This window comes from Callorhinus ursinus, unplaced genomic scaffold (assembly GCF_003265705.2).
Source record: "Callorhinus ursinus isolate GAN/ISIS: 27379988/994484 unplaced genomic scaffold, GSC_fseal_2.0 scaffold10, whole genome shotgun sequence".
In the NCBI taxonomy this organism is placed as follows: Eukaryota; Metazoa; Chordata; class Mammalia; order Carnivora; family Otariidae; genus Callorhinus; species Callorhinus ursinus.
Window position 1 is genome coordinate 20460972 of NW_027397072.1, and position 17426 is coordinate 20478397.

General features: G+C 38.7%; 1 protein-coding gene across 4 annotated transcripts in view; it reads right to left on the reverse strand.

Moving 5' to 3' along the window:
* The window catches only part of DNAJC27 (DnaJ heat shock protein family (Hsp40) member C27), a 31448-nt gene extending 15911 nt beyond the window's left edge, over window positions 1–15537 (reverse strand). For all 4 annotated transcript variants that reach the window (XM_073897073.1, XM_025867845.2, XM_073897074.1 and 1 more), the window contains exons 1-3: window positions 15275–15537; window positions 5652–5734; window positions 1652–1721 (exon numbers count right to left, since the gene is read on the reverse strand). In XM_073897073.1, the coding sequence (XP_073753174.1) occupies window positions 1652–1721; window positions 5652–5734; window positions 15275–15361 (240 nt within the window). In that variant the 5' untranslated portion in view covers window positions 15362–15537. The remainder of the gene's footprint in view (window positions 1–1651; window positions 1722–5651; window positions 5735–15274) is intronic.
* Between the last annotated feature and the right edge of the window lie 1889 nt (window positions 15538–17426).

Consider the following 17426-nt stretch of genomic DNA (forward strand, 5'->3'; position numbering starts at 1 on the left):
CCAAAACAGCTCTCTGGTGTTAGTCCTGGAAGTCTTGCAGCATCCAACGTTTAATTAAATAGGATGTTAAGGGAATTGGGATTATTTCTTAGAGCAGAAATGGCAAACTTTCTAGCTTGTAGGTCAGAGAAAGCTGTTAGTTTAGTATCACTCGGGCCTCAAGAATTTTCTATAGACCATCTAACTCATACCAGCAAGCCCCAGAAGGACGTGTGCATCAGTGGAAGCAAGACTGTTGTTAAGATACAGGCCCGGCATTCCTTCAAGGTCCTCTCTTTGACACTGTCCTCTGAGAGTGCCGTCTCACATGCTAAGCAGACTGTCCTTTCTCAGTAGGCCCTTTGGATAAACCTGGCAAGAGGACGGATGCCAGTAGTAGCTTCAATGGAGGACAGGCCTCAAGGATGGAGGAAAGCCAGGGATCATGAGAATGGCTATCGGTGCTTCACCAGGTGTGTGCTGAGCAAAAGTATACTCTGGTCCGTTTGGGGCTTAGGGAGAAGAGGGCTTTGGTCTTGTCAAAAAGGAAGGTTTGAGCTACAGACAAGTAAATATTTGACAAAAAAGGAAAAATCAAAGCTCTTCAGAGAAAAGTTACTTCAGAAGTGGTGAACTCAAGGAGCTTCTATTAATTACACTTCTATCTTTTTGAGCTGCTGGGAAAAAAAGCTATTGTAATTTCAGCTTGCATTGATAAGTTGTCCAGTGTCTAATGATAGAAAGTAAAGGAACACTCAGTGTTTTTCACTAGACAGTATCTGGAATGTTGTGTTCAGTTCTCAGCTCCCTATCAGCTAACTAGAGATTATCCACAAAGGATCTTGAGAAGCCTAGCTGGGGCAGGACTAGAAGATATTTTACCTGAAAAGGAGCGGATTAACAAATATTAGAAAGGTTCTGTTGTAAAAGCACAGACTCAGTCTATGTTGTTCCAAAAACAAGGCCAAGATCAGTAGTGAAAGTCAAAGGAAGGCAGCCTTCAAAAGGGAGTTGTTAATCTAGAGTTTTTAATGGTAAAGCGAATGAACTTGTGAGGCAGTGCGACCCCATCATTAGAGACATTCATTCTCCAAACTATTATAGTCTGTACCACTCAAAACTATCCTGTGTATCACATCATCCCTGGATTCCCACCAACCTACGTAATTCTTCTTATCCATCAAATCCATCAATGCTTAAATGTTGCTTCCTTCAACGAGACTTCCTGTCCTCCCAGATAAGCTAGGCTAGATATTCAATGCTCCCAAGCATTCTGTCATTTGTTTAACATCTGTCTTCTCTGACAGATTTGTGTTCCACGAGGACAGGGACTGTGTGTTACCACTGTTCAATAGAAACTGGCACACTGGTATGTGATGGCCATTGATTGGGAAGGTATAAAGTATAAACCAAACAGGCCTTTGAAAGTTAAAATGTCTTATCTAAGTGTTTGGAACATTAGCAATTAAATTTCCTACCGCTATTTAAGGGGATGGAACAAAAGACCAAGAGGTTTCCATTCAGTTAAGGCTCAGAAAGGAAGCCACAACCACCAGCTCAATTCACCTAATTTTATACATGATTTGCAAACTGGTTGTTTCAGATAACTCAGGATCTTTTCCTAATCCACTGACAATACTGGATACAGGTTTTCTCAAAAAGGCTTTCTTACCTCATAGAAGAAGGGATGGCCAGCCATATCAAAGATGTTAACTTTGATTTCTCTGTCTCTGACTTGCACCCTGAAATGTTCAAATGGAAACAATTACAAAGAAGGTTATGGCTTCTGCATTCCCATTCATATCATTTATGTCATTTATGAATTTTAAAATGAATGAAATTTAAAAGAGGCTTTGTCAGTGCCTCTTCTTGATAACAGATCATCAATACAACAGAAGCTCGCAACTTGGCAGATCATCCTGCCTCCTTATTTTAAGAACACTGAGCCCACTTGCAATAAGACCCTCATTTACCTTCAGCTTACCTCAAGACACTTCAGTCGGTGCCCCTTAACTAACAAATGGTGGCTATTACCATGGAACTAAGGAAACTGATTTGAGGCAAGCAGGAGCGAGATAAAGGAAAACAAAATATTTTATTTCACTTAATAAGACATCTTAATTACTAGTGGTTATGCTTGGTTACCACGCAGAACAATAACTGAAGTGTGTGATCTTCATGGAGCAAGAGCAACAGTCAACTTGTTTTCAAAACTTTTTAAACAGAGAAAAGAACAAAAAGGAAAAATAACAACCATTCATATTAGAATTAAATACTGTCAACATCAAAGCGTATTTGCATCTTGTCCTTCTTATTTTTTCAAGAAAAATCACTATTGGTAAATAAATTAATGAAATATTGTTAAGTATTTCAAACGCTAAAGAAAAATACAAAGATGAAAGTTTAAAATTTATCTCAAATCCTATCACCCAGAAAAAACCTTCGTCACTATAGATGAACAATACTGCAGTCTTCTTCAATGCACAGATATGACTGATAAGCATAAGCATTTTTACAAAAATGGGATTATGCTATTTTAAAATAAAAAGTATAAAATTTACTTGTTATTGAATTTAACAAAAGAAAAAGAAACTGAAGTGAGCTGGAATTTTTCAACTTTAAATATGTTTCCTCATCACAAGAAATATTTCCTAAAAGACCCCTCTAAGTTAAGAATAGGAATTATTTGCAATAAATTAACAGGTTAGAATCATTGTTTTAAGTGACATGTTTCAATCTACACAGCATTGACATAACCCCCTCTTATGGAATACAAGGACATCAGTACTTGCTCTCATTGTCCCTTTACCACCTCCTGGTTTGTTTATTGTTATTATTCCCTTGTCTGCATTTATAACATCCACTTTCTATTCTGAAACCATAATTCCTATAGTTGTTTTATATTACTTGTAGATTTAAACTAAGCTAACCACTAATCATTTCTTTATTCCTGAATTCTCTACCAGATTTCATCAATTCCAAAACGCATATTTGTTTTCATTTTAACATCTGTGAAATCAGGATCCATCTTATAAAAGAGGATGTGAGAAGAGCAAAACAAAATAACAACAGAGTCTGAGAGCATTTGGAGAAGATCTGTATAATAATTTATATTAGAAAATTTTGCCTTAAAGAGTTAGCAGCTGAGAGAGGATGTAACTAAAGGCTATGAAGTCAAGAACGAACAAAAATGTATTCACACACTGAAACTCAAAGAGGTTAATTTAATTCAGATGCCAGACAGAGGAAATTACCTTAAGAAAAATGATAATTCATTACCTCGAGGTCGTGCTTTCCTAGGTTCTGACCTGAAGACCACCTGCATCATTATTATGAGGCTGTTAAAAATGCAGGTCCCTGTGCGCCACCTCAGACCTGCCCAATCAGAATCTCAGTGGGTGGGTCCCAGGAATCTGCATTTTTACAAACTCTGTAAGTAATTCTTCAGCATGCTGAAGTTTGAGCTTCACCATGTTGGAAACAGGGAGGATGGAACGGGTATCCATTATTTTGACTACCTCATAGAACCCCTCCCTTTCCTCTTATGGTTGTGGTTCAGATGGGTTCTGCTGTATGTTCTTGGTGATCCCACTCTGCTGGCCAGAGCCAGCTGAGCTGGGGAAAGACACCTGTCTCTACGTGGACAATCAAACCTTCCCTGGGATTTTTAAACTTGGAATACTAGCTTTGGTCCCTCTCTGGAAGTAGAATTCACAGTGTGAGTCTGAGATCTGCTGGAAGCCATGTAGAGGAAGCTAAAAGGTGGAGAGAGATGTAGTAAATGATCTGGTTATATTCTGTCCCTGGTTCCAGCCATCTCTAAGGCCCAGCATCCTTGTACTTGGATTATGAATTAATGTCCTTTATTTTTCATTATTACTATTTTTTGCTTGAGCTGGTTTGAGTTGGGTTCAGTTATACCCTCCTGATTCACCATGGGACAACCATCTTTCTCCAAAAAAAATTTCAGCCAGAAATAAAATAGTCTGTTGACTAAACTACCGCAGTTCTATGGCATAATATGGTGATTCTCGTTTCTCAGTTGAATAAATTAGCTACTTATATGGATTTAAAACAGAACTGCCTTAAACAGGATCTCCTGCCACACCACTGATGAAATTCCGTGTCCTGAAGTATAGATATACCCCGCCGCTTTAGTCCACCTTCTTGAAAGCTGCCCTCATTTTCTAATCTTGTAGACTTCCTCTTTAGATGTAACTATCTCACCTAATAATACATAGTTTTTGAGTATCTACTATGTACAAGCACTGTACCAGGCACTTGGAGATGATCTATACTAATAGCCAGTCCCTTCTTCGTGGAGCTTACAATCTAGCAGGAGACATTAAACATATATAAATAATAATGACATGTGGCAATTTATTCAAAGTACCATAAACAGCACAGAGAAGTTTAATATTTCTGTCATTTGCAACCAAAAAAAGTCCTGACTAATAAAGGAGGTATTCCAAAGCCTTATGGGAACAAGACCACTTTACACCTCAAAGAGTCTGACAGATGGAGAGATGAGGGGAAAGGACATTTCAGGTGGACAGAATGAATAATGGCATTGAGACAGGAAAGTATGAGGACAGCGGTGCAGTGTGGATGGAGAGTAGTGTGTAAAGGAATGCAACAAGAGGGAGGGAGAGGGGCAGCTTCGGGCCAGAAGAGTGAGCCCCTGAAATTCCACCTTCCCAGGAGTGTGCTGTATACCTCAATTCTATGCTTTGGTAGTATTATTTCCTGCTAATGTAACCCCATCTCCCCAAGCTCAACCCACCCTCGATTCATCTCCAGATAAATCCCCACATCTGCCCAATTTTACTTCTCCCAGATCATTCTCTAGATACCAAAAGGCTGTAAAGATCATAAACCAATAAAGGACATCCTCTGGTAGAAAATTTTCCACATAATATTTAGACTTTTTAGAAAGACTATCTCAAAATGCTCTACAAACACAAACATCTGCTAATAGGATCTTTTTATACAGAAACGTGTTTCCTAAAAAGGTACATCTGCCAGTTAGGCTTTATTTTAACTTGCTCATTGTTGTAGACCCTACACCTAAGGCAAGGCCTGGCAAAAAAGAATGTGCTCAGTGATGAACAAATTATATGATCACTACATTTCTGTAAAGGTCTCTTATTCCTATCTTCCCTGATTTGTCCTCAGAATCTCTATTTTAAGATGCATTTTATTTATATTTTTTGTTTTTTAAAGACTTTATTTGACAGAGAGAGACACAGCGAGAGAGAGAACACAAGCAGGGGGAGTGGGAGAGGAAGAAGCAGGCTTCCCGAGGAGCAGGGAGCCCGATGCGGGGTTCGATCCTGGGACCCTGGGATCATGACCTGAGCCGAAGGCAGATGCTTAACGACTGAGCCACCCAGGTGCCCCAAGATACATCATTTTATTTTTTTTATTATTTTTTTTAAGATTTTATTTATTCATTTGAGACACAGAGATACAGAGAGAGAGAGCATGAGCAGGGAGAGAGGCAGAGGGAGAGGGAGAAGCAGGCTCCCCACCGAGCCAGGAGCCCGATGTGGGGCTCGATCCCAGGACCCCGGGATCATGACCTGAGCCGAAGGCAGATGCTTAACCATCTGAGCCACGCAGGAGTTCGAAGGTCTATGTAATTTATAAGCCCAAAGAAACAATGTACTTACTTTGTGACTCCATAGTCAATTCCAATTGTTGCAAGATATTTAGACACAAATCTTTTCTCACAGTATCGTTTTATAATACAACTCTAAAAAGGTAAAAAATACATGCTTTTAGTAAATACACTCTGGAAACATACAAAATAAGCACAGTTCTTCATTATGGTTTCTTCACTCACCACAATGAGAGAGAAAGCATTTTCAAATAACCAAAACAAATGCTAAAAGTGAAAATTTTAAAGAAAAATTATTTAAATATTCTTCTCTAATACCAAACATGTTTTCAGTTTAGTTCTCCATCCTTGAGCTCTTTTTTTTTTTTTGAAGACTTACTCTTATGCTTTCAATAATACCACCAAAATGTTTAGCCTTGACCTCCCTTCTCAAAAGCAGATCTACATCTTCAAATACTAAGACTACTTTCTACTTGGGTGTCCTGCTGTTACCTCAAATTCAACATGTCCAAAAATGACCTAATCCCATACATAAAAACAGTTCATCCTGCTGACATCCTGGTTCTGTTAATAATACCACCATTTTTCCAACCACAGAGGATCAGAATATTAAAGCCATGTTTGACTCTGAGCCTTTCTAAATCTTCTGAAGGTTTCTTGCCTCTTTCTCTTCATTCCAATTCCCATTGACACCTTTTGGGTTTAGATCCTCATCATCCACTCCTAGACAACTGTAGGACATTCTTTATTGGTCTTTCTGCCTTCCTTTCCTCCCAACCTCAGTCAATACTGCACACCACTGACATTTTTCACTTCCCTAACTCAAAAATCTTCAGTGGCTTCTCAGTGCCAAGTTTGAAATCCAAATTCCTTTGTCCTTTATTCAATGTTCTCCATAATCTGACCCTAATCTGTATTCCCTGTCTGAACCCTTCTAATATAAACTCTCCATTTCTGCAAAACTCCCAGAGACCTGACATCTTGACTTTTGTCATTACTTTTCCCTCTCCTTGTAATGAGCTTTCTCCCCTCTTTCCAAATCCTATCCTTTAAGGCAATTCAACTTCTGAGCTTTAGGTTGTAAGAGATCTTGCCTGCATCTGAACTCTTCTAACACTTTACATACATACTAATATATACACATATATAATACACGCAGACACACACGCACACACATGCCAGCAGTCATACATTGCTTTGTATTGTTAGTTATCATTTCACATGTATATATTCATCTTAGCTCTTCAGCTAGACAGTAAACTATTTGAGGACAGTAAACACCAGCATTTTACTTCTATCTTTTTGCTCATGCCAATGAAATTTGCTCAGTGCCAGTGAAAACCAATTTTAAATGACTTATATATTAATAATAGCTCCTAGCACTCATGAAACTTACAATTTACTTGGGAGTGCTAGTAATGGAGTTTATTTTGCTCAAATCCTTCCCTGATGAACGTTAACCTAAATTAAATAGGACAGTTAATTTAAAAAGCAGTTAATAAGCTTATTGTGAACTGAAGGAAAAATTTCTTTGGAGTGACTACTGCTAAGAGGCTATACTTTTAAAAGCATTTTATACCTTGAATGCACTTCACAAATATTTTCTCTCACAATAGCCTGGGAAAATGAATATAGCCTTTTTCTAAATTATTCATGAGATTAAGAGGCCTGGCAGTTCTTTAACTACAGTACACTATTTAAACACTAGTTATAAGTATTTAACAAGACACACATTTAAGTAATTGTATTAATAACCACTCTTTATAACACAAATAGGGCTCCTGGTCCTTGGGATCTTATAAGCTAAGTTAAATAACATAAATACAGAGAGAATGTTTTGTTTTCACTATTTTTCTTAAGTAGATTTTTAGGTACTTTTCTTTTTTAATGCAGTTTCAGTTAAGATCTTAACAGGTTTGGGCCTTTTTTTTTTTTTACTTTTTTTTTATGTTATGTTAATCACCATACATCATTAGTGTTCGATGTAGTGTTCCATGATTCATTGTTTGTGCATAACACCCAGTGCTCCACGCAGAACGATGGGTATTAAAATGGGCCTCTTTTTTTTAAATAGAATTTTCCTAAAATTCATATGAAAGAACAACTATCTGGGAAGAACTAATCAAAATATGAAAAAGAGGAATGGGGCAGGACAATAGAAAGAGGAGGGAAACTACCTTAATAGATATTAAAATACGGTCTGACAGTATGGCACTGGCACAAAAACAGACACATAGATCAATGGAACAGAATCGAGAGCCCAGAAATGGACCCTCAACTCTATGGTCAACTTATTTTTGACAAAGCAGGAAAGAATGTCCAATGGAATAAAGACAGTCTCTTCAACAAATGGTGTTGGGAAAATTGGACAGCCACATGCAGAAGAATGAAACTGGACCATTTCCTTCCACCACACACAAAAATAGACTCCAAATGGTTGAAAGACCTAAACGTGAGACAGGAGTCCATCCAAATCCTAAAGGAGAACACAGGTAGCAACCTCTTTGACCTCAGCCACAGCAACTTCTTCCTAGAAACATGGCCAAAGGCAAGGGAAGCAAGGGCAAAAATGAACTATTGGGATTTCATCAAGATAAAAAGCTTTTGCACAGCAAAAGAAACAGTCCACAAAACCAAAAGACAACTGACAGAATGGGAGAAAATATTTGCAAATGACATATCAGATAAAGGGCTAGTATCCAAAATCTATAAAGAACTTATCCAACTCAACACCCAAAGAACAAATAATCCAATCAAGAAATGGGCAGAAGACATGAACAGACATTTCTCCAAAGAAGACATCCAAATGGCCAACAGGCACATGAAAAAGTGCTCAACATCGCTCGGCATCAGGGAAATCCAAATCAAAACCTCAATGAGATACCACCTCACACCCGTCAGAATGGCTAAAATTAACAAGTCAGGGAACAACAGATGTTGGCGGGGATGTGGAGAAAGGGGAACCCTTCTACACTGTTGGTGGGAATGCAAGCTGGTGCAACCACTCTGGAAAACATGGAGGTTCCTCAAACAGTTGAAAATAGAGCTACCGTTCGATCCAGCAATTGCACTACTGGGTATTTACCCCAAAGATACAAATGTAGGGACCCGAAGGGGTACGTGTACCCCAATGTTTATAGCAGCAATGTCCACAATAGCCAAACTGTGGAAAGAGCCAAGATGCCCATCGACAGATGAATGGATAAAGAAGATGTGGTATATATACACAATGGAATATTATGCAGCCATCAAAAGGAATGAGATTTTGCCATTTGCAACGACGTGGATGGAACTGGAGGGTGTTATGCTGAGTGAAATAAGTCAATCAGAGAAAGACATGTATCACATGACCTCACTGATATGAGGAATTCTTAATCTCAGGAAACAAACTGAGTGTTACTGGAGTGGTTGGGGGTGGGACGGATGGGGTGGCTGGGTGATAGACATTGGGGAGGGTATGTGCCACGGTGAGTACTGTGAATTGTGCAAGACTGTTGAATCACAGATCTGTACTTCTGAAACAAATAACGCAACATATTTTAAGAAAAAAGAAAAAGAAGAAGATAACAGGAGAGGAAGAAAAGGGGAGTATATCAGAGGGGGAGACGAACCATGAGAGATGATGGACTCTGAAAAACAAACTGAGGGTTCTAGAGGGGAGGGGGGGAGGGGGATGGGTTGTCCTGGTGGTGGGTATTGAGGAGGGCACGTTCTGCATGGAGCACTGGGTGTTATGAACAAACAATGAATCATGGAACACTGCACCAAAAACTAATGATGTAATATATGGTGATTCACATAACAATAAAAAAAGTAAAAATAATAATAATTTAAAATACAGTCTGAAAGCAATCAAGACAGTATTAATATTGGCATAAGAACAAATAGGTCAGTAGAATAGAACAGAGAGCCCAGAAATAGATCTCATTAAAAGAAATTTTAAAAGTGACCAAGGTGATATTTAAAGTTAAGGGGAAAAAAATGATTTCTTTAGTAAAATGCTACTCACACAAGCTGGGCCCTTTTCTAAATACAAAAATAAATTCAGATGAATTTGTGATTTCAAAATTTAAAAATAAAACAACAAAAATTTCAGAAGAAAATGTGCACCATCACTTCTCGGTCCTTTGGCTAAGATCAAGTGCAGAAGAAATGTGCAACATATGTACAACCTTAGGGAAACCTTTTCAACCAAGAAAGGAAACTCAAAAACCATAAAAGAAAGGACTAGGGTGCCTGGGTGGCTTAGTCGGCTAAGCATCTGCCTTCGGCTCGGGTCATGATCCCGGAGTCCCGGGATCGAGCCCTGCATCGTGCTCCCTGCTCAGCAAGGAGTCTGCTTCTCCATCTGACTCTCCTCCCTCTCATTCTCTCTCTCTCTCTCTCTCTCAAATAAATAAATAAATCTTAAAAAAAAAAGAAAGGACAGGCATAACAGAGTATACAGAAATAATAACAAAAGCAATTGTATGGCAAAATATTTATAAAAATATTAAAAGACAAATGACATACCCAAATATTTATTACTCGTATGACTGGCAAAAAGTTATTATCTCTGATGTCCCTGAACCAGAAAAATTGGTAAGAAAGACACATCATTCAATAGAAAAATGAGTAGGGAACATAAATATACAGAAGAGCAAATCCAAATAGCCAACAAGCATATGAAAATGTGCTCAACTTCACCTGTAGTCCATGAAATGCAAATTAAAGTAATACTTCTCACTAACCAGACTAGGAGTCATTAAAAGAATAACAACACCTGTGTTGGCAGGGCTATTGGGAAAAAGGGTACTGGCATACTATACTGCTGGTAGAAATACAGTTTTTTGTTTTGTTTTAAAGATGTTATTTATTTATTTGACAGAGATACAGCGAGAGAAGGAGCACAAGCAGGGGGAGTGGAAGAGGGAGAAGCAGGCTTCCCACTGAGCAGGGAGCCCAATGCGGGGCTTGATCCCAGGACCCTGAGGTCATGACCTGAGCCAAAGGCAGACGCTTAACGACTGAGCCACCCAGGCGCCCCACGTTAGGAAAATTCGGATGCTAGAAGGCACTGAGAACTGGACTGGGTCTTTGGGGTAGGTTGACTGCCAAGGCAGAAAGCTGAATTAGATATACACAAAGACCACAGAGAACTTTCAGGATTTTCCCATAGAGAAGATTAAGCCCTTGGAAATTCCCTTCTTCTTCCTGGATTTCTAGATCCTCTAAAATAATGCCAAATAATAAAGGAAAATAGCAAGTATCCTTTTCGTACCTAATTTTAATGGAAATGAACTTAGCACTGTACCATTTGGTATGATGTTTGCTGTTGGTTAATAATAAATATTGTTTATCATATTTAAGTAGTTTCATTTTATTCTGATTTTGCTTAAAGTTTTTATTAGGATTGACTACTTGCTTATATCAAATGTTTTTTCCAGTACTGAAAAAATTTTCTCCAGTAGTCAGCTGATGTAACAAATTATGTTGACTAACTTCTTAATATTGAACCATGTTTGCATTCCAGGGATAAATATAGCACTACTTGCTACTAGTGAATTTTTTTTGATATATTGCTGAGCTCTATTTATTGATATTTAAGAAATTATGCATCTCTTTATATATGGGAAATTGGGATATACTTTTCGTTTTTGATACTATATCAAGTTTTGCTAGTTAAGTTACCACGACTTCATATAATAAACTGGAGAGCTGTTCATCTTTTTCTTTGCCTTAAGATAATTTTAGTAAAACTGAAATTATATGTTACTTAAGGCTTAAATAAAGCTTATTCATGAAGCCATCTGATCCTGATACTTTTTTGGAGGATAAATCCTTTCATTGTTTTTCTAATTTCTTCTTATATGACTAATCGACTGGGTTTTCTACTTCTTTTTGAGTCAATTTTGGTTAATTTATATTTTGCTAGGAAGTCCTTCACTTCCTTTACATTTTCAAATGTGCTTCTGTAGAATTGGATGTGATATTCTCTAGCCATTCTTTTAATCTCTTCTAGCACGTGATTATGTCTCCCTTTCAGTACTAATCTTGTAATTTTTTGTTTTCTCTATTTTTCTTAAATGGAGTTTTTAGGCACTTTTCTTTTTTATTAATTTTCATTTTCCAAACTTTCTCTTGGTTTATTTTGTGACCTTTTTCTAATGTCTTAGGTACTATGTTCCTTTAGTCTTTTTTTTTAAAGATTTTATTTATTTATGTATTTGAGAGAGAGAGAATGGGAGACAGAGAGCACGAGAGGGAAGAGGGTCAGAGGGAGAAGCCAACTCCCCGCTGAGCAGCGAGCCCGATGCGGGACTCGATCCAGGGACTCCAGGATCATGACCTGAGCCGAAGGCAGTCGCTCAACCAACCGAGTCACCCAGCCTTCCTTTAGTCTTTTTAAAATGAGATATACCATATCACAAAATTCACACTTTAAAGGTATATAATTCAGTGGTTTTTAGTATATTCACCAAGTTGTAAAACCATTAAGTTCCTTTAGTTTTTCTCTCTCTTTTTTAGAAATGAATAGGATAATGTGTTTTCCTTTGACTATAGCTTTAATTTTGTCCTGAAGGTTTCAGTACAGATTCTCTCCCTTCCATTGCTTTCTAGTTATTTTGTCATTTGTTCTGATTTGCCCTTTGATCCAAAGATTATTTACCAGGGCATGCCTCAATTTTTAACTTAAAATTGTTTATCTTTCTATATTTTCCAAATTCTTTAAAATGAGTATGTGCCACTTTTATAACTAAGGCTTTTTTTTTTTTTTTTTTAAGAGAGCGAGCACAGGAGGGGAGGGGAAGGGGCAGAGGGAGAGGGACAGACAGAATCTTAAGCAGGCTCCACGCCCAGCATGGAGCCTGACATGGGCTCGATCTCATGACCCTGAGACCATGACCTGAGCCAAAATCAAGAGTCAGATGCTAAACCAACTGAGCCACCCAGGTGCCCCAGCAAAAATTTTTTTTTTAAGTTACATTTAAATCTTTGACCCACCTAAATTTCATTTTTGAGAAAGCAATGCAAGAGGAATCCACCTCACTCCCAAATAGTCAATAGTTGTTCCAGCAGTACTTATTAAATGGTCCCTACTTTCCCACCACTTTACTACATGTGTTGTAAACTGAATTTCCTTATGTGTTTGGATTTATTTCTGGACTCCAGTCTGTTCCACTGATGTCTCTCTATGTTCTTTCCAGCATCAATAGGAAAAGCTTGGTAATTTTAAAATATGTTTTATTATCTGGTAGTGTTTTCTTTTGTTCACTGTTGTCTTGGTTATTCTCACATTTAATTTTTCATAAGGACTTTAGTACCTTTTATTATGTTTTGAAAGGAAAAAACCCCTATTGGTATTTTAACTAGTATTGAATTACACTTGTAGATTATTTTAAAGAACTGACATCTCTAAAATGTTAAGTGATCCTAATTCAGGGGAAAGTATATCTTTCTATGTGCTTAAGTAATTTTATGTCACTTTGTAGAGCTTTAAATTTTTCTTCATATAGGTCCTACCTATTTCTTCTTAAGTTTAAATCTAGGCATTTTATTTTGGCTGTTATTGTAAATTAACATCATTTCTCAATTATATATTAAAACATACCATTTGATATACTAAAGCTGTTAATTTTTGTATATTAATTTTGCCTTACTGAATTTTCTTATTGTTTCTAAAAGCTTTTCAGTTAATTCTCTTTGGGTTTCCAGATAAATAAACATATCATTAGCAAATAACAATAATTTTACCTTCTCCTTTCCAGTATTTCATATTTTGTTTTTTTCTCTTGTCTAATTGCATTGGCTAAAAATATAGAACAATGTTTTAAAAAATGTGACACTGGGCATTTTGGTCTATTTTTAATGTTGCACCATTAAGCATAGAAAAATTACAAAAGTGATGCATGCTTACTTAGCCAGCTTACTATTAAACCTTTCAGAGCCTTTATTCTTTTCTTTTTAATGCCTGGCACATAGTTGATGTTCAACAAATGTTGACTTTCAGTGACTGCTATGTTAATACTTACATACATACACACAGATACATAAATAGTACAGCATAGTGCTAAATGGAAAGGAAATGCACTGAGAAACATTTACTGAGCATCAACTATGTGCAGGGCACTAGCCTAAACACTTCCATTAATGGCTCTTTTGGCATATAGATCCACTCGGCATTGATTTTCACAGCACACAATGATGGAGAGAGAACTGCAGTAGGCTGAAGACCCAAGTTCTAATCCTGTCTCTGTCTCCCTCTGACTCTCTTCCCTCTTGTGCTCTCTGTCTCTCATTCTCTCTCTCTCAAATACATAAATAAATAAAATCTTTAAAAAAAAAAAGACTAAAGGAACATAGTACCTAAGACATTAGAAAAAGGTCACAAAATAAACCAAGAGAAAGTTTGGAAAATGAAAATTAATAAAAAAGAAAAGTGCCTAAAAACTCCATTTAAGAAAAATAGAGAAAACAAAAAATTACAAGATTAGTACTGAAAGGGAGACATAATCACGTGCTAGAAGAGATTAAAAGAATGGCTAGAGAATATCACATCCAATTCTACAGAAGCACATTTGAAAACGTAAAGGAAGTGAAGGACTTCCTAGCAAAATATAAATTAACCAAAATTGACTCAAAAAGAAGTAGAAAACCCAGTCGATTAGTCATATAAGAAGAAATTAGAAAAACAATGAAAGGATTTATCCTCCAAAAAAGTATCAGGATCAGATGGCTTCATGAATAAGCTTTATTTAAGCCTTAAGTAACATATAATTTCAGTTACTAAAATTATTTTAAGGCAAAGAAAAAGATGAACAGCTCTCCAGTTTATTATATGAAGTCGTGGTAACTTAACTAGCAAAACTTGATATAGTATCAAAAACGAAAAGTATATCCCAATTTCATATATATAAAGAGGTTAACCAACAGCTTCCACTTACCCAGAAGGGGAGACAATTTGGGTGAAGAGGAGACAGTTTAGAATCCACTTGGGGGAAGGCCTCTCTGGTCCCTCTTGCACCCTCCTCCCCCACACTATGGAGGAGCTTATGGCTCGTACCCATTAGACCCAGCAGAGAGAAGGTGGTGGAACTAAGGCTTTGAGAGAATGAATATGATGACACCACCGGAAATAAAAATAAAAGCAATACACAAAACAAAATAATGCAGGTTCCTTGACATCCACTGCACTTTCCTTGTGAAAAATGTCACCATCAGTTATGCTCTAAAAATAGATTCTGGGCTCCATGTCTGCGGGAGCAACATTTACAAACTCCAATCCTCACATGCACCCCAGGAAGCTCCCTTAGGCTCCCAAGAACAGCTGGGGTAACTAAACTTTTATTCTCCACCTCCAAGTCCTGGACAGGTCACCTAGAAGGCAGGTAGGGTAGTTAGACGATCTGACATAAGGACTTAGGCCTCCCTACTCTTTTGGGGATACATTCAAGGGTTAGCGGTCACAAGAGACACCTTCTTATGGAGACTGACGTCAGTGGGGGGGGGCAACCCAAAGGTCAAAAAGGTCAGGAGAGTTTTCCGCACGGAGGCGCATCCCCTAGGAGGAGACCCGGGCCTGCTCAGGGGCGGGGAGGAGGCTGGGCCCCGGGCTGTTGAGTGGCCGCCCTCCCAGCCAATCGGCACGTCGCCCCGCCGCGCTGAGGTTCCCGCCCCTCCCAGCACGGTACTCACTTTTCCCACTTCAGCGTTGCCCATGGAGATGACTTTGATGCGCAGGGACTTGCCAGGCTCCTTCCGCTTCGGCATGTTGGCTTCCATTGCCCTCGCTCTCTCGGGGCCACCCGCCTCGCTGTCTCCTTGTTCACCAGGCTGGCCCGTCCCTCAGGCCTCCTCGTCCAATAGCAGAATCGCTGCTATCGTCACCGCCCCGGCTCTGCGGCTCGCCATCCCCGCCGCTGCCTAGCAGCGGGCGCAGGCAGTTAGGAGCTCTGGGAACTGGGGGGTGGGAGAAGAGAGTCTCGCGATGCTACAAAGGGGCGGCGTGACGTCATCACCGGGCTCTGGAGACGCGGTCTTGATTACCTGCTCCCAGGAGTCGCGCCAACGCCCCGGGCTAAGTCCCTCGGCAGGAAGTCGGCGCTGACGGGTGGCTGGTTTTACGCCGAGAGCGCGGCTTGGGTGCAGGGGCGCCAGGACAGCGGCATTTTGTAACGTTTGCAGCCGAGTGGTAGAAATGTATTGGCGGTTTGGGGCAGATCCTTGGGCCGGGAGTATTTGGAATTGTGGGTCCAGGCCCCGTCGCCCTAAAAATTCGAAGTAAACCATAGTCTGGGGGGGGTGTTTTTTTCTGAAATTTTCAGTCCCTATGGGCCCATCTGCGCGAACAACCCCACGCCTCCCCATATTATGTTTCTCTTGCTTGGGCTTGCACAGGAGCGCGGGGGAAGTGAAGTCGGGGCCCTGGTTCTGGAAGAGGGGCGTTACTATCGTTAAAAAAAAACAGCTTGTCCGTTTGGAGTCAAGGCGGATTTTAGTTTAGTCATTGCTCTTCTATTACGTGGTCCTTATCTGTAGGAAGAAAGCGCAGATTAGACGTTTCTTACACTCTTCCTGTTCTATGAAGGTGTGTGTGTGTGCTTGTAGCTGTTTGGTTCTTCATTTTCCTCTCCCTCCCACTCACATTGAAACTTAACCCCATCATCTGTGCTCACCTTCCCTGTAACTGATAATATGACAGTAGAATAGTAATGAATCCTAAGATAACCACTTTTCTGTTCTCATTCCAGGGGATGAGAAAAGCATCTGCTTGGATAAAAAAGTCTGGGAGGAACGGTAATTTTTTGTCATTATCTTGAGTTACAGAAGTTAGGTAGAACTTGACAAATGATTAGTGCCCTGCAAAAGAATGGCTGCCAACTTCCGAGTAAATCAAAAGGGCAAAAGTAGCATTATTTCTGTTCTCACATAGCTTTAAACATCTTAAAGGAAATACATTGCGGGAAGACAGTGAATAAAGCCTCAAAATTTCTTAGCTATCTTAAGTCAGATTTTAAAACATTTTATTTTTAAAACATGATTTTTAAGAAGGAAGCTTACTCTGGGTTGTATTTATAATAAACAGATAATAACATTTAGTTTAATGAAGCTTCTAAGATTGTTTACAACCATGTAATATAGGTCCTGGTCAGAATTTTGGTATTTTAAAGTTCGAGAGAATTTAATGTATACTGATTCTTCACAAATCTAGATGCTGACCTCTCAGTATAATTTAATAAATCAAATCAGTAAACATCTTTTTCTTTGCTAGTTCTCCTTTGGCCCTGTAATACAACTGGTGTGGAAGAATAATTGCAAAATGTAAAATTTTTACTTATTAAAAGACTGATTAGGTTTGATACTATTGAGCAGATTGGCAGTAAAACAGGCCAAAGATTAAAATTTATTACCATTTTTTCATATTGATGTTTCTGAGGTTTGAAAATGTGTAGCTGTATTTTCTACTGGGTGTGTTAAATTACTTTGGAATCAAAAAAGCGAGAGTTAGCTTTCTTTTCCAGTCTTCTTTTTTTTCAGGTTCTCCCCACCCTTTTCTTTTTCAGTCTTTCATACAGAAAGAAGAAAAGTGTGGGGGTGCCTGGGTGGCTCAGTTGGTTAAGTGGCTGCCTTTGGCTCAGGTTATGATTTCCGGGTCCTGGGATCCAGAACTATATATGGGGCTTCCTGCTCAGCAGCGAGTCTGCTTCTCTCTCTCTCTCTCTTTCTATCTCTGCCCCTCCTTACTGCTCATTCTCTCTCTGTCTCTCAAATAAATAAATATAATCTTTTAAAAAATAATAAAAATTTTTTAAAAAGAAGTGTGCATTGGCTGTGTATAGTGCGAACC